The 21,648-nt window shown below is 48.5% G+C and overlaps 1 protein-coding gene across 1 annotated transcript in view; it reads right to left on the bottom strand.

Annotated features, from left to right (window-relative positions):
• dlgap4b (discs, large homolog-associated protein 4b) overlaps positions 1-21,648 on the bottom strand; it is a gene marked incomplete at both ends in the record, with an annotated part of 149,587 nt that overhangs the window by 120,546 nt on the left and 7,393 nt on the right. Inside the window, one exon of the mRNA XM_080528253.1 lies at positions 18,620-18,878. Within this exon, the coding sequence (XP_080384379.1) occupies positions 18,620-18,878 (259 nt within the window). The remainder of the gene's footprint in view (positions 1-18,619; positions 18,879-21,648) is intronic.

Below are 21,648 nucleotides of genomic sequence, written 5' to 3'. Positions count from 1 at the left end.
GTCATCAGAATTTCATTATGACTTGTGACTTGCTTGACCTGAGCAATGACTTGACTTGACTTGCTTGACTTATAGCAGGGACTCCACTTGACTTGCTTGATTCTCACCAGAGTAACTCCCACCTCTGCAAATGTGATGTAATTACTCTATTCAATACAAGTGTTTCAGCGAAGCCTAATAAGGGTCATGCAGGACTGTATCAGTCAAGTTGAGAATATGTTTTGTGTGCATTACAAGAAAAAAAGATGAGGGGAAAACTCCCCTCGTGCACTCATCAACGCTCCATTCCCGCCGCTCGTGCAATTTGCACAATCGTGCATGTTAGACTTCCTCCTAGACATGTCACCTACCAGAGACCAGCCAGATGTTAGACTCCCTCCTAGACATGTCACCTACCAGAGACCAGCCAGATGTTAGACTCCCTCCTAGACATGTCACCTACCAGAGAGACCAGCCAGATGTTAGACTCCCTCCTAGACATGTCACCTACCAGAGAGACCAACCAGATGTTAGACTCCCTCCTAGACATGTCACCTACCAGAGAGACGAGCCAGATGTTAGACTCCCTCCTAGACATGTCACCTACCAGAGAGACCAGCCAGATGTTAGACTCCCTCCTAGACATGTCACCTACCAGAGAGACCAGCCGGGCTTCTATCAGCGTGGTCACCACAGAGGTGAGAGCGACGAGCGGTCAGGAACTGAGAGAACGTTTGGGGACTGGAGGAGACTACAGGAACTGCTGAATTATTTCATTGCAGTCATATCCGAAACATGTACGATTGGTTTAATATCATCTACATCCTTAACAGAGGACCCATTCATGCCTGCCTCTCCTCTTTGACTATTGATACAAAATCAAGGCTTGTATTTACTGTATTCTTTTTTTTATTGTAGGGTTAGTGTTAGAGTAAACCACTGATCTATGATGACCTCAGATAGAGATTAATAAGATTGAACACACTGTTAAACCTTCCCAGGATTAGGCTGGCGCATCCTCTTGGTGTGTGTGCATGCGGGTGAGAATAAGAAAGCTCAACCCCCCATCTCTGCTGAAGTCACAGGTGGCCTGGACCAGAGGAAAGTGTCTCTCTGGACCAGAGGAAAGTCTCTCTGGCCTGCTGGCAGCACTCCAGCTCAGTCAGCTGGAGTGTCTGATAAAGATGAATACACTGCTCTCACTGAGTTGTTACACAGCTTATTCGGTTGTTAAGTCGTGACGTGTTTCCCTGTCCAAAGTTGGCTGAGGCGCTCTCTTCGAAATGCCTCAGTAATAATAATTAATTCATTATATTTATATAGCGCTTTTCCGAAAAACGGGAAAGTGCTGTGTCCCTTGTTGTATGAATAGATCAGAGTCTAAAAAACGATTGAACTGTCAGTCTACCGCTTTAGTACTCTGGTGCAGGGAATTTCTGGTTTGGACCCGGAAATTGCTAAACGTCACATTTGACGTCAGACTTAACAACCGAATTGGATACTGCTGAAGTGTAGGGAAGCATATAGTTGTATTTATATGTGTCTGTGTGTGTGTTTTCTCCACACAGTATAATAGAACCCATAAGGCATGGGCAAGGCATTGTATCAATGTATCATTGTATTTTTGTCTTTCAAATCTCATCAATAGTGACTAATTGAAAGACTCTGTACAGCTGTGTGTTGTTTGTACAAATAAACCTGTACAAAGCCCCATGTTGAAACCATGGTTGACATCATTCATTCACTTTTCAATTGCAGGTTTAGGCTTTTATTCGGTCACTTCATTGCTATGGGTTGGGTCATACCTCATTCAACAACAAACCAGAGGAGGCGTGAGAGAAAATAATTCCAAAGAATCTTGGTCACTTTTGAAACCAGCCTTGGATGAAAATGTCATGTCATGTTACGACGTCTCAAAGTCTGCTGCAGCTGCTAAATGACACCAAACCACAAAAAATTAGCAGGCCTCTGACAAGAAATATTATATGTGCTATATATTATATGTGATTGAGAGAGAAAGACCATACATCTCTGTCAACCCCTAATAGCTGTTTGCTGTTTGGATTCAATTGGCTGTGCCTTCTCAAACAGCTAAGAAAACAACTCTACTTTTCTGAATGGACCTATCGCTAAGCCACGCCCCAAAATAGAAATTGTCCAATCATATCACAGCAAAAGTCACGACAGGCAGAAAACTCAGAAAACAGCTCGCTAATATCTGATGGTGAAAAGCTTCTACACCAGGGGTGCCCACAGTCTATGACCCAGAGCTCTTCGCAGCAAACAGAGGCAGGCTGTGGAAGGCAATCAGAGAGACTTACCCCACCCACGTTCACCCAGACAATATCATTGTGAAGCCACTAGGGGAGATGAGAATCCGAGGGGATTTGTTGCTTGTGTGCACACTCAATGGAGGAGTGTAACAGGGAAGGATGCTGAAGATAATCCATTGGAAAAGGCCATAATCAGGGAGAAAATACAAGAAGGTCTTCCTACCCCAGTCAAGAATAAGCTAGCAGAAGTGGTGGGGCTACGACACATGAACAAGGCTGTTCATATAGACAACGTAGCACATCAAGTAGAGCTATATAGAAAGAAAATACAAGCACAGAAAACACAAGACGAAGAGACACTCAGAAGATTGACTCAAGTGCAATTGACTGAAAGCAAGAGAAATAAAGAGAGAGTGCAGGCTTTAGCTCTACAGGTCCCATCTCAGCCACAGCAACAGCCACCTGGGGTGCAGACTGTCCCTCCCCAGTCATACCCACAGGGGCCACAAGGGGGGTATCCTGCTACTTACCAGCCATACCCACAGGGGCCACCAGGGGTGCAAGCGGTTCCATACACCCAGCCTGGCCAAGGACCACCACCAGTGGGGTGGACAGCGGCAGTGAGGAAGACTCTAGGGGCCATGCTTCCAATGCGGCCAGTATGGACATCTAGCCCGTACCTGCTACAACAGGCCCCAGGGGGGCGCAGGGGGGAGACAAAGAGGAGGATATTGGCCTCCTGCTGCACCTGCTCCAGGGGTGGTGAACCCCTACGGAGGCCCAGCAGCTGGGCTATAGGGGTGCCCAGAAGATCCGAGTGGGAGGTGCCAGCTGGTGGTGACAAACAGGCCTGAAGATGAACCAACCATCTGGGTGTCGGTCAATCAACGTCCATTAGAATTGATGGTGGACAGTGGAGCGGCCTATACCTGTATGAAGCCTGAAGACGCCACGCACCTTCCTATGTCTGGAAAATATGTGAAGACAATCGGATTTGAGGGAATTAAACAGCTGATTCCTACGACTGAGCTTGTAGACCTAGAGTACAAGGGACAGAGAGAAACTCTGCCAATACTTGTGTCAGAACACACACCAATAGGGCTTCTTGGAAGAGATTCTTTATGCCAATTGAACTGTACAGTGAAATGCACACCTGACGGCTGTCAGAATACAGACAGCTGTCTGTCATGATGGACAACAACGGATCCATGGTGTATTGGGTAGGAGGGCTTAGCCCAGACCTAATGGAACCAGCAAGGATGTGGGACAATTACATCCTGGCAAACATGTCGGGGGCCAGACGGCCTACTGATCCATTACATTGTACACTCCAGTATTTTAGAAATGCTGCAGACGCAAACCCAGATGAGTGGCTGAAGCATCAGCCAAAACAGGTACAGCTATAATCCTAGGCCCTCAGGGAGTGGCTATGAAGATAAACAGTGACACTTATCTAGATCAGGAGCATAAGGTTGAGGGTAGCATCCCACATGTGACACTTATGATATTTGAACATTATGAGCAGAAGTATTTAGGGGCAATGATGGCAGACTCAGAAAAAGCCAGATTTGTAACAACAAAAGAAAACCCTGCTATCTGGAGGAGCAGTGATGGACAGTTTACAAAACTGATGATCTCTGCTCAAGGAATGGGACATCCCCACACTGTGAAGCTAATGAACAATCCAACCCTTCCTGTACAAGCGGAAAGAGACCTCAGAGAGGAAATGATGCAGAATGTGCCAGCAGACCTGTGGGCAAAGAACAGTACAGACATTGGATCATATCGTCTGGTACATGACCTATGTGCTGTTAATGATGTGGTCGTCAGCTACCCAGCTGAAGTTCCTGATCCTCATGTGCTGTTGACTCAGATTCCATCGACAGCCAGAGTGTTTAAGCTTAGAACAGACCTACTAGCTTTGCCTTTAAAGGGAGCTGATGTAGAATATTGGACTGATGGGTCTTGTTATCGGGTAGGAGAAACTTTGTGCGCTGGGTATGCCATAGTTAAAGCACAAGATTCTAAGTTTATTGTGGAACAAGCTGAGGCAGTTCCTCAGCCTTGCTCAGCTCAGTTGGCTGAGTTGATTGCCCTCACAGAAGCATGCAACTTGGGAACCGGACGGAGAGTAACAGTGTACACCGACTCTGCCTGTGCACATAATGTTTGTCATTTACATGGAGCTGTATGGAAGGGGCGGGGTTTTAAGAAAACTGATGGTTCACCTATACAGCACCACGCACAGATCATGAAGCTGTTACAGGCCATGATGAAACCAAAGGATTTAGCCATAGTGAAGTGTGCCGCTCACAAGTCTGACTCATCACATGTCACACAGGGCAACAGGGCTGCAGATGATGCAGCTAGAGCCAGTACAGGAGCAGACAAGGCAGGTAAAGTTCTTCTGGTCACACATGAAGTGCAATTACAGGGCAGGGTCACACTTGAAGATTTACTGATGTTACAGGGTGGAGCAACTACGCTGGACAAGAACATATGGCTAGCAAGGGGGGCAAGTCAGGATGACACAGGTCTATGGAGGAATCATGAGGGGTTGGTTGTAACACCCTCAGATTTATTAGGCATGTTAATACGGGAAGCTCATGGGATAGCACATGTGGCTAGGGGGGAGGTAAGACGCAAGATCACCAAGGAATATGGGTTTTGGAGTCCATATTTAATGGAACAGATTGACCATGCTATAGGTCTGTTGGAGAAACAACATCAGAGTGGGTACACCAGTGGTGTCTGGGCATATCCCTACCCCAATTGGGCCACGGGTGGTGGACAGGGGGGTGGATGTACAGATCAGGCAGGATGTTGTGCGAACAGGTGCAGAGGTTCCCAGAGAACCGGAGAAGGAGGAGCTACGACGAGATGCTGTGGTGTTGCCAGAGCCAGTGGCAATGCCAGTGGAATTGGAACAGAAGCTTGGACACCTGTGCTACTGAGTATGCTGGTGAGTGCCTGCATCATGATTCAGGTGATGCTGAGGGCGACTCCCCAGACCTTGTCCAGCATGGAAGGGGACCAGACGACTGCCTGAACCTGAATGACACTGACAGACGACGACCAGTTAGGAAGAGATTAAAGACTACGCATAGGGTAGTGAAGCAACAGATCAAAGGGAACGACGGGAATGGACAGCAGATGATAGCATGGCTGGAAATGGTCTTAAGGGCATGGGACACTTATTTTGCTAAGATAGGAGCACCTATTATAGCAGACATGATTTTTGACTTTCTTAGAAGACAGGGCCTCATTGACTGTTTTAGGAAAATCAGTCGCTCAGTCCACGTTGATGAACTTTTCGGAAGACTAGTCCTCATCTGAGGTGAAGACCTATGCATTCATGCATTCCCTTTGTCCTGTGCTTACTGTTGGGGAATTATGTGTTATGATAACTGAATGTGATTATTTGTGTACTGTTTGTTTATTTCTATACCGTATGATTGATGTCAGTTGAGAAGTGATGTGATGGTTACGCAAAGCTGGGAGAGAGGTTCTGTTCCTAGCGAATCAAGGATAAAAGCTCCTGACTATGGAAGTGTTATCAATCTGAGACAGTGGTAAAGGTTGTTCTCCAACTGGGTTCAAGTGCTGGTAACCTCTGACCCTGAAGATGCAAGAACCAAGAAGACGTCGGTTGTTGGATGTTTTTGTATTGAATTGTGTATTATATGTGATACTGTGTTTAGTTTAATTTTAATTGTTATTTTTAGGATTATTTTTTGTTGTTGATTGTTTTGTATTTGGTTTGTATGATATCTTTGATTGCTGGTACTGGTGCTGGTTTGGTTTGCGTTATTGTGTTTCTTGTGTTGTGTGTTGGTATGCTTTTTCTGTCTGTTGTTGCTTGTGTTTTTTGGGTTTCTTAGCTGCAGTATGTGTTTTTTTTGTTTTTGTTGTTGTTGTTGTGGTCGTTTTAATTAATATGTAGTATATTTTACTTCACACACACATACATGAATTGTATAGTATGGGCCTGTATTATTTGCCTTTTGACTTGCATAAGTTCTGTGAGATTCTCCTGGCTGTGGGGGTTTTACGAACCTTTGTTCTTAAAACCCATATGGTCATTTCAAAATGGACCTGAGTACTGACCCCTTTTTCACACCTTGATCATCTCTAAGTAATGTGATAGGCCTGAAAAGATACCTTGTATTTGCATATGACTGTTTACAAATAGGGGGACACCTCTGAAAATCGCGCTCTCCAGCTTGCTCTCCACTCCAACAAGCAGCACCAGCACCAACTTTTTCTGTATCTTTGTAAACTGTAATTCTGTTTAATAAATAGTCTTAAACTACTCAGAATTATATTCTTCATTTCAGTATCCAACAAGTAGCTTAATAAACAACAAACCAAGATTTACTTTTCAAGTAGCCAGTCTGCCAAGATCTACCAGTCTAGTTTGAACATCGCAAACGTACACATTTACATTTACATTTTTGGCATTTAGCAGACGCCTTATTCCAAAGCGACTTACAATCAATACATTTGAATACTAAGCATGTGAATCAGCAATCCACCATTCGTTGCAGGAAGAGTAATCTAGCTCGGGCCCGGGGCCATTGATAGAAGGAAAAACCTTCTCCCTATCACTGTTGTGCCTCCTAATCTGACACGCCCCCGTGAGCCTCGTTCTGGCGCCCCCTCCCGGCCGGATTGAGTGGGCCGGATCTCTGGCTCTGTTTGCAGCAGGTGTGGGCTATTACCTTTCAGCCCAGCTGTCCCAATCACCACCTGGACAGCCGCCTACTTAACCCTGCTACAGACGGAGATCCAACGCTTGAACATAACTATCTGTCTCCCTGGCTCGACCCCTGGACCCCCTCTGACTACTCTCTTCTGGATTTCCCTCCCTGGCTCGACCCCTGGACTCCCCTCTGGACTACTCTCTCCTGGATCACTCTCCCTGGCCCGACCCCTGGACATTCCCCTTGACTACCCCCTCTGGATCTCGGACTTTGCTCACTAGGGTAGTATCGCAGCACATAATACAACACCCCTGACCTCATACACGCACACACACATAGTATAATTACACACCCCATAACTATCGCCTGCATCACACCTTATGTTTGTTTTTCCACTAGTTAGTGTAGGGCCTATTTCTTTGTGTATATCATCCTTAATAAATCATTGTATATTCTCCTGGCCTCTGTCTCTGTTTCTCTGGGGTTCCACCACATTTGGCTTTTCCAGTTTTAAGGTGTGCATAACAGTATGTTCAAGCCATTATGAGCCAAGGTGGAACTCCAGAGAACAAGGGTGGTTCCCCGGGTATTGGGGTTCTCCCATTAGTCGTAGATTTACGCAGAGAGGTAAATAGCCATGCTACGCAACTTACCAGTCTGCAGGCCGAGCTCCAGAAGGCCTTCCCCACGGTCCAAGGCCAGATAGCCGTACTGGAGAATACCACCCGTGCCACCGTCGGGGCTGTAAATAGTCTCGAGACGAAGATGGACGCCCTGTCCGGGTCTCTCGCCTCCATCCAGCGTTCTCTGGACCTCATCGCCGCTGGCAGCAGACCACCCCCTGACACGAGTTCCATATCTGGGCAGATGACTAATCCCCCGGTCGATCCTGTGAACCCCGTTTCGCTCTATCCTCCTGTCGCTCACTGGGAACCCAGGTTAGTCAGCCCCGCTCCATTCCATGGTGACTTTGATCGTTGTCGGGGTTTCCTGACCCAGTGCGAATTAGTATTTACGCACCAGCCTTCCAAGTACTCCTCCGACGGGGCCAAGGTAGCGTTTATCATGTCTCTACTCGCTGACAAAGCGCTCAAATGGGCCATAGCCGCTGTCGGGAGCAGTTCAAGATACTCCACGGATTACCCCCTGTTTAAAGCGGAGTTCCGGTTTGTGTTCGACCACCCCCAGGACGGGCAGGATGTAACCGGCCGCTTGTTAGCCATCTCCCAGGGTTCCCGCTCGGTAGCCGAGTACATGGTCGAGTTCCGTACTCTAGCCACGGAGACAGGCTGGAATGACGGAGCCCTCCTCAGCCTTTTCCACAAGGGGTTACATGATTCCATCAAGGACCTGTTGGTGCGCGACGATCCCGGCACCCTTAATAAGCTGATTACCCTGGCCCTTAGGATGGATGCACGCCTCCAGGTACAACGCACCGACCGCGTCCAGCGAGCTGTCACGCGGCCCACTACCTATCGCGCCGGAACGACCCCGCCCCCTTCTCTGCCCATGCTGCCTCCTCTCGTGGCTACTTCCGGGTCTGGGGAGCCCATGGAGATCGGCCGCTCTCGGCTCTCGCGAGAGGAGCGAGAACGGAGGCTTCTCAACAAACAGTGCCTGTACTGCGGCAAGGAGGGGCACATCATCCGGGCGTGTCCTGTCCGGCCAAAAGACCCAGCTCACCAGTAGGGGGCATACTGGTGAGCAACACCTCTCTCTCTCAGCCCCAGGTCACCCCCAGTCGCCTATTCCCTGCCACTCTCACCTGGGGGAAGGACACCCTGTCTGTCAGCGCCCTCATCGACTCCGGGGCTGATGGTTGTCTAATCGATGAAAACTTAGTCCGCCAGGCGGGCATCCCCCTAGTCCTTCTAGACCGCCCCATCATGCCTAGGGCCATTGATGGCCGTTCCCTAGGAACTATCACCCACACCACTGGGCTTATATCTCTTACGATCTCCAGGAATCATACCGAGGAGATCCGGTTCTTTGTCCTTCAGACCCCCACGTCTCCCCTGGTGCTGGGTAGACCCTGGCTCGAGAGACATGAACCTCACATCTCCTGGGCTTCGGGCCAGATCCTAGGCTGGAGAGGTACGTGTTACGCCTCCTGCCTTCGCTCCGCCCTGTCTCCCTCTAGCGACCCCAAGTCTAAGATCACTCCGCCTGACCTCACCGGGGTTCCTCCCATCTACCACGACCTAGCCCAGGTGTTCAGCAAGGACGAGGCACTCTCCCTTCCACCCCATCGCCCGTATGACTGTCCTATAGACCTCCTGCCTGGTGCCACCCTTCCTAAAGGTAGACTTTACAGCCTCTCACTCCCTGAAAAGGAGGCGATGCGTAACTACATTACGGAGTCCATCAACTCTGGTATCATCCAGCCCTCCTCCTCTCCCCTCGCGGCTGGATTCTTCTTCGTATCCAAGAAGGACGGTGGGCTCAGACCTTGCATTGATTTTCGGGCTCTGAATGACATTTCTGTAAAGAACCGTTATCCCCTTCCCCTCATTAGCTCCACCTTCGAACCCCTCACCCATGCCAAGGTATTCACCAAGCTGGACCTACGTAACGCCTACCATCTAGTCCGCATCAGGGAGGGGGACGAGTGGAAGACCGGGTTTAACACCCACCTCGGCCATTTTGAATACCGCGTCATGCCTTTTGGTCTATCTAATGCCCCTGCTATTTTCCAGGCCCTGGTCAACGATGTCCTTCGGGACATGTTAAACATTTTTGTTGTTGTGTACCTTGACGACATTCTTATTTTTTCTCAGTCCGTGGAGGAGCACCCCCAGCACGTCCGGCTAGTCCTGCAGAGACTCCTGGAGAACCGCTTATTCGTGAAGGGGGAGAAGTGCGTTTTCCACACCAGCTCGGTCACCTACCTGGGTAATGTAGTGGAGGACGGACAGATGCGGGCGGACCCTGCCAAGGTCAAGGCCGTCGTGGAGTGGCCTCAGCCCACGGACCGGACCCAACTTAGACGCTTCCTGGGGTTCGCGGGATTTGTGAGGCGGTTCATTAAAGGGTTCAGCCAGGTCGCAGCGCCGCTCACTGCGCTTACCTCCACCTCACGGCCCTTCTGCTGGACCGCCGCTGCTGAGACCGCTTTCGGCACACTAAAACACCTGTTCTCCTCCGCGCCAGTGCTGATCCACCCCGACCCCGAGAGACAGTTCATCGTAGAGGTAGATGCTTCGGACACGGGGATCGGGGGGGTCCTCTCTCAACGGTCGGGGGAGGACCAGAAGATACACCCTTGCGCCTACTTCTCCCGGCGCTACGAACCCGCGGCCCAAAATTACGACGTGGGCAACAAGGAGCTGCTGGCGGTTCACGAGGCCCTGAGGGAGTGGAGACACTGGCTGGAGGGAGCCAAACTACCGTTCCTGGTGTGGTCTGACCATAGGAACCTCACTTACCTTGGGTCCGCCAAGAGGCTCAACTCTCGACAAGCCCGCTGGGCTCTTTTTTTTAGTCGTTTCGACTTCACCCTTACCTACCGTCCCGGCTCCAAGAACGTCAAAGCTGATGCTCTCTCCCGCCAGTTCCCCAAGGCGGATTCGGGTGTCGCTGAGGGGGGAGATACCATCCTGTCCCCGTCCCGGGTGGTGGGGTTCGTAACCTGGCCCGTCGAGGCTTTGGTGAGACAGGCTCAGCGGGCCGAACCAGACCCTAGGACCGGACCCCCTAACCGTTTGTGCCTACAGCTGTCCGAGCCAGGGTGTTGGAGTGGGGCCACTCCAGCTGCTTCGCTTGCCACCCCGGCGAGCGGCGGACGGCGGCATTCATCGGGAAGAGGTTCTGGTGGCCCAATCTCAGGGGGGACACCAGGGAGTTTGTGGCCGCCTGTACGGTGTGCGCCCGTAGTAAGGGCTCCCATCGGCCTCCTGCGGGTCTCCTGCAGCCTCTCCCGGTGCCCAGCCGACCGTGGTCGCACATCGCCGTGGACTTTGTTACTGGGCTCCCTGTCTCCCAGGGGTGCGACACCATTCTCACCATCGTGGACCGGTTCTCCAAGGCGGTCCACTTCGTTCCCCTCCCGAAACTGCCCACAGCGGCCGAGACGGCGGACCCGGAAACTCAACCCCCGGTACGTTGGTCCCTATCCCGTGGACCGTATCGTCAACCCCACGGTACGTTTGACCCTTCCTCCCTCCCTCAAAATACACCCGGTGTTCCATGTCTCCCAGCTTAAACCTGTGGCCGCCAGCCCTTTGTCTTCCCCCAGCCCGGCTCCGCCGCCGCCCCGTGTCCTGGATGATGGGGACCCGGTATGGACGGTAAACAAACTACTGGAGGTCCGCCGCCGGGGTCGCGGGTTTCAATACCTAGTGGACTGGGTTGGCTACGGGCCCGAGGACCGGACTTGGGTGCCTGCGTCCTATCTCGCCGACCCGTCCTTATTGGAGGATTTCTACCGAGCCAACCCCGGGGCCCTGGGTCCGTCGTCCGGTGCCTCCCCTGAGGAGGGGGGTACTGTTGTGCCTCCTAATCTGACACGCCCCCGTGAGCCTCGTTCTGGCGCCCCCTCCCGGCCGGATTGAGTGGGCCGGATCTCTGGCTCTGTTTGCAGCAGGTGTGGGCTATTACCTTTCAGCCCAGCTGTCCCAATCACCACCTGGACAGCCGCCTACTTAACCCTGCTACAGACGGAGATCCAACGCTTGAACATAACTATCTGTCTCCCTGGCTCGACCCCTGGACCCCCTCTGACTACTCTCTTCTGGATTTCCCTCCCTGGCTCGACCCCTGGACTCCCCTCTGGACTACTCTCTCCTGGATCACTCTCCCTGGCCCGACCCCTGGACATTCCCCTTGACTACCCCCTCTGGATCTCGGACTTTGCTCACTAGGGTAGTATCGCAGCACATAATACAACACCCCTGACCTCATACACGCACACACACATAGTATAATTACACACCCCATAACTATCGCCTGCATCACACCTTATGTTTGTTTTTCCACTAGTTAGTGTAGGGCCTATTTCTTTGTGTATATCATCCTTAATAAATCATTGTATATTCTCCTGGCCTCTGTCTCTGTTTCTCTGGGGTTCCACCACATTTGGCTTTTCCAGTTTTAAGGTGTGCATAACAATCACCTTCTAAAACCTTTATTTTTATTTTTTATTTTTTATTTTTTACTGGAGAAACTGAGAAACAGTACAAGGGGGGCAATAGAAGTTCTTAGGGACACAGTAGAGGGGAAAGCGGGTGTCTTTAGGAGACGTAGTGGTGAGGGTCAGAAGATGTCTCAGGAGGAGCAGTTAAGATGTAACCTGAAGAGATGGGTCTTCAGTCTACGACGGAAGATGGGTAGTGACTCTGCCGTTCTGACAGCCGTGGGGAGCTCATTCCACCAGCGGGGAGCCAGTGTTGTGAAGAGACGTGATCGGGCAGCCCGACTGCTGTGTAGAGGAGGTGGGGCCAGTCGGCCAGCCGAGGTGGAGGAGCGGAGTGAGCGGGAAGGGGTTTGGGGGGTTACCATTTCCTTCAGGTAGGCAGGGGCTGTCCCTTTAGCTGCCTGGTATGCAAGCACCAGGGTCTTGAATCTGATGCGAGCACGCACGTACTACAAACACACACACACAGTTCCCAGCCTGCATAGTAAACTCACAATACACTTTCTCTCTCTGTCACACAGCCACACAGGAGAAGACCATTACAAACCCTCCCTCTTTGCTATTCTCACACACACACACACACACACACACACACACACACACATACACACACACACACACACACTCACACACACACACACACACACACACACACACTCACACACACACACACACTCACACACACACACACACACACACACACACACACACACATTTACCAGTCTGCATAGGGAGCCATAGCACAAACCCTCCCTCTCTCTCCCCCTCTCTCTCCCTCTCTCCCTCTCTCCCTCCCTCTCTCTCTCTCTCTCTCTCTCTCTCTCTCTCTCTCTCATACACACACACACTCACTTTCTCTCACTCACACACTGACAGCCAGTCTGCAGTACCATAGCCAACTACTGATCCAACAAACAGAAAAGTAAACCAGATACAAAACAGGTAGTTCCCTAGTTTGAAAGGAGGAAATAAATGCATTTCCCTACCTTAGTGGGAGACCTGGCACTGGAAGGAGGCAGCTAGTTTCTAGTAGTCAGGGTGTTGTGTCCTGTTTATACCGCCAGTGGGCGCTAGTATGATAGTGATGTATGCAGTGACGGAAGTGATGTATGCACTGACGGATGTGAAGAAGAAGAAGAGGAATAAACGTGCGAAGGAACAGCAGCTGCGTGTCTCCTGGTCTCATTCTTTCCTAACTACTTTTCTACTAGAGAATACCACATTTTTGGCGACGAGGATGGCTATTTCCGTACCCTTACCTACACCGTTCATGCCTGTGCCAGGCGAACCTGCTATTTCTTTTCCTACTTGGTTGAGAATGTTTGAAAATTACATGCTCGTAATTGATGCTACCGGAGAAAAATGGCCTGAGGAAAGAAAGCGCGCGGTTCTTCTCCATGCACTTGGGACCGAAGGACAAAGACTGTTCTACACTCTAGAGGATACGGGTGTTACCTACACTTCTGCCGTGGATGGACTGAAAAAGTACTTTGTTCCTAAGGTGAATGTGATTGCTGAACGTCACAAATTTCGACAGAGAGCTCAGGGTCCTGATGAGACGGTTAATCAGTTCCTTGCTTCATTACGCGAGCTAGCTGCAGCTTGTGAATTTGGTGCCATGGAGGAACAAATGATTCGTGATCAACTGATTGAGCGTGTTGCTAATACACGCATACGAGACAGACTTTTGCTTGAATCGGACTTGTCTCTGGACAAAGCTACTTCAATGGCCTTACAAATCGAGGCTGGACTACGGAACTCCAACGTTCTCTCTGGAGCTACAGCTTCGGTGAGAGCCATCGAGAAACAGCCGACGAGGAGGAGGTTCGACAAGGGCAAGAAGAAAGCTCCGACGACGACTGCACCTGCCACGGTCTACAGCCAGCCAGCTACAACTGGGAATCAGCGCGCCTGCTTCCGATGCGGATCCACAGGACACTTAGCTAACAAGCCTACATGCCCGGCGGTTAAGGTGACTTGCAATACATGCGGAAAAGTTGGACATTTTTCCAAGGTGTGTAGATCGGCTCAAAAAGAGGTGCGTGAGGTAGTGGTGAATGACGTTACTGTGCTTTACATGCAGGGGGCCGTCGTGAATGATAAAATTATGTGTACTGTACGAGTTGATGCAAATTATCATTCCCATGATGTTGAGCTGATAGTGGATACAGGCTCATCTGTTTCTATTATTCCAGAGAGTACTTACCAGACACTTTTCCATACATGTGTCCTTGCTGAGCCTACAGTGAATCTGCTTACTTACTCCAGAGAGAAAATTCCTGTTAAAGGTTGCATGCATGCTACAGTTGTTCATAATGGACATTCAGTTACAGGTTCATTGATAGTGGTTGAATCAGGAAATGCATTGCTGGGACTAGATTTATTTGTAGCATTGCAGATGTGCATTGAGGGTAACAAAATTATTACTGTTAGCTCTGCTAGCTCTCCTACTGTGCTCCGAGCACCTACTGTACAGAGTACCACTCCACAGACCGAACCAGAGGTTCTAGTACAGGAGTTAGGGTGTGCAAAAGGTTTTATGCACAAAATACAGGTTAAACCAGATGCTGTGCCAGTACAGCAGAAACTGAGGAGGCTTCCGTTCTCAGTGAGGCAGGCTGTGACCGATGAGCTCGCAGATCTACAGAAAAAAGGCGTTATAGAACGTATAGACGCATCTCCATGGGTTTCCCCTATAGTTGTGACCCAGAGAAAGGGGGGAGGAAAGCCTCGCCTGTGTGTTGACCTCAGAGAACCTAATAAGGCAATCATCAGTGACTGTCATCCCTTACCGCACATGGATGAACTGTTCGCTGAGCTCCGTGGAGCCACAGTCTTTTCTACTATAGACTTAGCCTCTGCTTATCACCAGTTGCCATTGCATCCAGATAGCCGTGATTTAACTGCGTTTATCACGCATGAGGGTCTCTTTCGTTTCTGCCGAGTGCCATTTGGCCTCGCTTCTGCTCCGTCAGCTTTTCAGAAAATGATGTCGACTGTACTGACAGGCCTGCCAGGCGTACAGGCCTACCTGGATGATGTGATTTGCTACGGCATCACACAGCAGGATCACGATGTCAGCCTACGGAGAGTGCTACATGCTCTAAATGAAGTGGGACTTAAACTGAACATGCACAAGTGTAAGTTCAACCAGAAAGCTCTGCGCTTCCTGGGCCACACTGTGTCCAAAGATGGTCTTCATCCTGACCAAGACGGGGTCAGTGCTGTGGCGAACGCGCCTGCCCCGCACGACACATCCTCCCTGCGGTCCTTCCTAGGACTTGCATCGTGGTATAGTAAATTCATACCTGACTTCTCTACTGTGGTGGAACCGCTACGTGCTACACTCAGGGAATCTACTGACACTAAGTTTGAATGGACAGCGGATGCAGAGTCCAGTTTTACTGAGGTTAAGAGACTGATTACTGAGAGTCCTACCTTAGCATTATATGATCCTGAGTTACCTACTTATGTCACTACCGATGCTTCTAACTATGGATTGGGGGCTGTAATGAGCCAGATTCACCCAGACAATACAGAGAGAACCATAGCTTTTGCGTCCAGGACACTTTCTCCTGCAGAGAGAAAGTACTCTACCGTCGAGCGTGAGGCGCTGGCATGCGTTTGGGCGGTGGAAAGGTGGAGAACCTACCTGTGGGGACATCGTTTTGTCCTACGCACAGACCACCAAGCGTTGACAACCCTACTCACTTCCAGGGGTACGGGTCGCGCAGGTCTGAGAATAGCGAGATGGTCTGCACGTCTACTATGCTTTACTTATGATGTCACTTACCATCCAGGGAAACGTAATGTGACTGCTGACTGCTTGTCCAGACTCCCTCTGCCTTCGACAGGAGAGGTGGAGGAGGAGCCAGACATGGTGGCTACTGTGTTCACAGGTTCCTCACATGCCATATCTGTGACCGAGTTCACTGCTGCCTGTGAGGCCTGTCCTGAACTGACTCAACTGAGACAGCAGATACAGAAAGGTTGGCCAAAATGCAGTAAGAATGTGACAAAGGAACTTGCTCCATATTTTAGAGTGAGAGATGAACTGGCTGTGGATGAACTACTTGTCATGAGAGGCCCCGACCGTGTGGTTGTTCCTACTACACTACGGTCTAAAGTTGTAAATTTAGCTCATGAAGCGCATCAGGGAATAGTGCGTACTAAACAGAGACTACGAGAGCTATATTGGTGGCCGCAAATGGACAGATGTGTCCAGACATTAGTAGGCTCATGTGTACCCTGTCAATACAATGACAAAACAGCCAAAACTGCGCCTGCACCACTTACCCCAGTGGCACTGCCAGGTGGACCATGGGAGAAGGTGGCCATTGACATTGTTGGTCCCTTTGACTGTGCGACATGGGACTGCCGTTATGCTATTACACTCACAGACTATTACAGTAAGTGGCCAGAGGTGGCGTTTGTCTCTACTGTAACTACAGAGGCGGTTATTAGCTTCTTGACTACAGTGTTTAGTCGTGAAGGTAACCCTTCCTTCCTGGTCTCTGACAACGGATGTCAGTTTACCTCCCATGCTTTTGCAAGCTTTCTGGGAGAGAGAGAGATAAAGCACCTGCGTTCCAGTGTTTATTATCCAAGAGCCAACGGGGCTATTGAGAGATTTAATCGAGTTCTCAAAGAGTGTATTCAGACGGCTGAGAGAATGCACAAGCCATGGAAACATGCAGTAACAGAGTTCTTACTGAACTATCGCGCTACGCCGCATGCTACTACAGGAGCTACTCCCTTTGAGTTGCTGAGGAACAGAAAGATGCGTACAAAACTAAATGTCCTCCCTGTCTCACAACAAATTAAGTCACATGAGAAAGTGCAGGAGACAGTGAGACGCAAGCAACAGGAGAGTAAGGAGTACACAGACAGAATGAGGGGAGCGAAAGTGCCCATGTTCCAAGTGAATGACACCGTACGTGTCCGCAGACCGGAGCATGTAAAAAAGGGATCATCAAGATTCACAGAACCGCTGACAGTAGTTAGTAAAGCAGGACAGAATACATACCTGCTCAGTGATGGTCGAAAATGGAATGCATCCAAGCTTACACGCTTCCCCAAGGATGCTCTGTCTGGCACCAGTGGTGAAAAGGAGATTGAGCTAGAGGAGTTCATGGTGCCCGAGACAGAGAATGTGTTTAATGAACCAGGTCCAAGAAGGAACAGAGTCAGAAACCCACCTAGGTGGCTGGTAGACTTTGTGCCGTAGAGAACGTACTAAAAGGGTAGGATAGAACACGATTCTAACTTAGTACAAAAAGGTCCTACAATGCAATGACAAAAGTGAATGTTCATTTCATGTTTCACTGTCATAAACTGTTTATTGTTGTTATTCATTCTGCTGATTCATTCATTTTCATTTCCTTAGTTTTCGTTTTATTTAAATGGTACTGACACCAGTCTACAGAATATTGCATTCTTTGAGTACTGTAATTCCTTTAAGAAAGGGGGAAATGTTGTGTCCTGTTTATACCGCCAGTGGGCGCTAGTATGATAGTGATGTATGCAGTGACGGAAGGGATGTATGCACTGACGGATGTGAAGAAGAAGAAGAGGAATAAACGTGCGAAGGAACAGCAGCTGCGTGTCTCCTGGTCTCATTCTTTCCTAACTACTTTTCTACTACAGAATACCACACAGGGCTGTAGGAGCTGGTTGCAAGGTGTCATCAGCCACTGTGGATCTGTCATCGAAAAGGCAATCTGCAGCCTCGAGAAACGCTTTTTTCACAATTTCGCCGTCTTTGAATGACTTCTTGTGTTTAACAAGAACGTGACTGACGCAATAAGAAGCTATCGTTGCAGCCGTACGTTTTCGCTCTTTTGCCACATTTCCCTTCTTCGAAATAGCCATCGTAGATTTGCAGATCAGACAGACGCACTTCCAATATCACATCGTGTAAAAAAGTCCTCCTCCCATTCTGGATGGAAGTTGTACGTTATTGGTTTCTTACTTGGTCCAACTTCCCCACTCATTTTTATACCCTTTCTTTAGTATTACATAGTAAATAGTAGAAATTGGAAGGCTAACTAGGTAATTAGTCTCGCCGGTATTTTGTATTTTGTAGTTGGCGCTGTTGACTGCGCATGCGTGGTGAACCGTGTGTTAGGTGTTAGGTGAAAAGATCAGATCTCAGACTGGCTTACCTGTACGTCAATCAAGTGGCAAAAGCCATAGTGAGGATGATAGGCAAACTTTTTTTTTGCCATGCGATCTACCCATACTACCTTTGCGATTGACGTATTGGGCACCCCTGTTCTAGACAAAATAATAAAACATGTCTATTACTTGCTGTGGTAAATCAGAAATCAGAAATTTGCCAACTCCCGCCATTGTAAGTCATTGAATGTCAGTCAGTCACTGTCAGTGAAGTGTTGTTTGTTTGTCCGAGTTTCCAAAGGGGGCGTGGCTTAGCGATAGGTCCATTCACCTTTTTGGGAGACCAGCAAAAGTGCTCTTCAAGCACCACGTGTGTTGTGACCTACGCCATTTGGTACAGGTCTCGTACTACTCACCAGTGCTTGTGCTGTAGGTGCGGACGGTGGTGGCGGTTGGCGGGGGCGAGTCCGAGTCCACGGAAGCGGTATCGTCGTCCTGGGAACAGCCGGCTTGGATGGCCCGCAGGTAACTATGGCTACGGGATCTGAAGCATGTGGGCATGGGCAGGTCTGGAGGCTCCACCATGGCCTGGGACAGGGAGCGGGAGAGGGAATCTCGGAACGCTGACTCAGAGCAGCTATCCTCGTAGCGCTGGCTCATCTCTAGGTCTCGGAGCTGGAGGGAGGAGGAGGAGGAGGAGAGAGGCAGGTTGGCACGGGTGGCATAGGGTGGCATGTTGGAGTGGGTGGTGGTAGAGTGAGGGGAGCAGCGTTGCATGGTTGCTTCTAGCTAGCTAGTCCTGAGGTTTGATTGGAAGTGGCGTGGTTGGTCTCGGTGTCTGGGGGGATCATAACACAGCTGACTGAGTCTGTCTCAGCGCTGTTCCCTCCTGTGGGGCACATTTGGTGCTGCTGCCATAAAACCCTCCCAAAAGGACACACTACTGTAAAGCAGGAGAAGGGAGAGGGAAGGGAAAGGGAAGGGGTAAGGGAAGGGAAAGGGGTCTTAGGCAGTAAAAGCTACATGGGTGGGTTCTCCGATTATGCAAATCATCCAGCTGGCATACCCTTGGAGCTATAGCACATACTGTATATCAGTGGAGGCAAAAGGTAGAAATCTGAGGATTGGCTCATTGTAATGCATGGAATGGAACGAGGAATGATTTCAAAACATACATTTGATCATAATAATAATAATAATAATAATAATAATAATAATTATAATAATAATAATAATACATTAGACTTATATAGCGCTTTTCTAGACACTCAAAGTCGCTTTACAAACTGAAAAGATCGAGTAGTAAAATAAAAATAAATAAAAGAAAGTATAGGGGTCTAATACATTTTTAGATTACTAAATCTAAATCTAAGTGTCTTTGTAGGACAATCTACTCTGTATACTGCAAGTATATCTAGATTTCGGGGGGAGAAGCGGCGAACAGGCAATGCCAGCGGCATTTTTTGAAAAGTGAAAAGTCTTATGAGTATGATCAATGTAATGTTAGCTAGCTGCCTAGCTATCATGTATTACAATGAGTCTGTCCTCTGATGTCCTCCTCTACCAGCCTCCCCTTCTGTAGATAGCCTATACCCATGTCAGCTCTCCATTGTTTGGTAACAACGTTGCTGCCTTTGGGGTGAAATTAGGTTCCATGAATACATTAGAATACCTCATATTATCGACTTGAATATATTCTTACAAGACATTTCTGTGTTTTGGTTCTTTAGCCCGGTGCCAAACCACAACACATCAACAAAACTAATAATTTCCCAGCAACTTGTCGAAGTGTAAGGCTTTTTTAAAAAGAGTAACAATCGTTTGATACACAACCGCCAATATATATATATATATATATATATATATATATCAGTGGAAACAAATGAAAGTGCAGGGGGTCGTGACAGCTGGGAGAAGAGAGTGAGTGAGGGAGAGGAAAGAAAGACAGACGAAGAGGACAAATTTCATGTCCTTGTGTCCTTCTTCAACACTGGTAGGTTGCAGAACCGGATTATTATGTTTCCACAATATTGCTGCACACACTGTTTTCACTCAATCCAGGGGAGTGATCAATGAGGCACAGTTTTTTTTTTTTTTTACTAATTGGCATTAGTAACATTTTACTAACATTTTATCCCAATAAAATGTATAATGTGAAAAAAAAAAAAATGTAAAATGAAGGTTTGCTATTTACTCATTGTACAGTGTCATTTACACACTAGCACAACTATATGTCAGTCCAATGGTGTGTTTGCAGGCCACCACACAATCTCGGCTTCTGAAAAAAAGTAATGGACCACTGTTTGGCTCTGAGAGAGAAATGTACATGTAAATCGACATTCATTTTCTGAATTCACATAACGTTGTGAACTTCTGAAGAATAGCGTCATAATACTAATATGCTGCTGTACACTAATGGGCTTTAATGCTTCGTTTGACAGGCCCATTGTAGAAGGCCAGAGAGAATGCAGAGTGATTCTTCATAGTCACAGTGACCTTGTCATTGGAGGGTAATTGAGCTCTATAGAGTAAGTGGATTACTTGGACCTCAAAGTGCCAATGTCACTCATTCAATTTATGGCGCTCAGAACATTAAAATGAGAGACATGGAGAAAATGGGACTTTTCACTCAATGAGGGTTTCATTCATATATAAATGAGGGTTTTCCATTCAGGTCATTCAAGCCGTTATCTGTGTAACTGTTCATTTGGGAAAGGCGAAGGGAAGCTGAGTATCCCAGAGAGGAACTCACTTGAACAAGACTGTGAATAAATGTGCCTTTCTAATTCATTAGGAGACCATTAGTCTTGTGGAGCCATACCTCCAAATCATGTTGTTCAACTTCTCACCATTAGCCGATCTGGCTTGGATTGAGCGGGACAGAGCAACAAGAGAATGTGCTCCAAGTACCCTCCTCCCCCACACGCCCGTAGAATGTTTGTCTGTGCGTCGTCTTTCCCGAGCAGGTAGGACTATTTAGCAGAGTTGTAGCCTACGCTAGTTTACAACATTATAGAAAATGGAAGAAAAACCTGAAGTTCTGTTTTTTTAGAGCTCCGGCCAAACAAGGTATTTGATTGGCTTGACATGTCGCAAGGCATCACTCATTTCAAACGGGTTTCCACTCCTTTGTAGCTACTTTCTGTTGAGGATTTCCCCAGACTTTCGATCTAAGAAAGCCTGGTCTGGACGATGGTAGGAGAGCATCAACTCTCAAGTTTAAAAGACAGAGTCAAGTTACAGTTTTTTACGGTCGCTAAGTCACAGTGTTCAATACTGAAGTCACTGAGTCACAACTCTTCATACATTACTAACACGCATGTTGGCCAATCACTTCATTCATGTCTCAAAAGAAGCTTGTTCAACCATACACTGGCGACAATGTTCACTCAGAAAGCATACACAGTCATTCATAACATTCTGACTTACAAAACACTAACAACAG

This window comes from Nansenia antarctica (assembly GCF_963989245.1).
Source record: "Nansenia antarctica genome assembly, chromosome: 4".
Lineage (NCBI taxonomy): Eukaryota > Metazoa > Chordata > Actinopteri > Argentiniformes > Microstomatidae > Nansenia > Nansenia antarctica.
The sequence above is the reverse complement of the archived record's forward strand: the minus strand, read 5'-3'. Positions and strand labels throughout refer to the sequence as shown.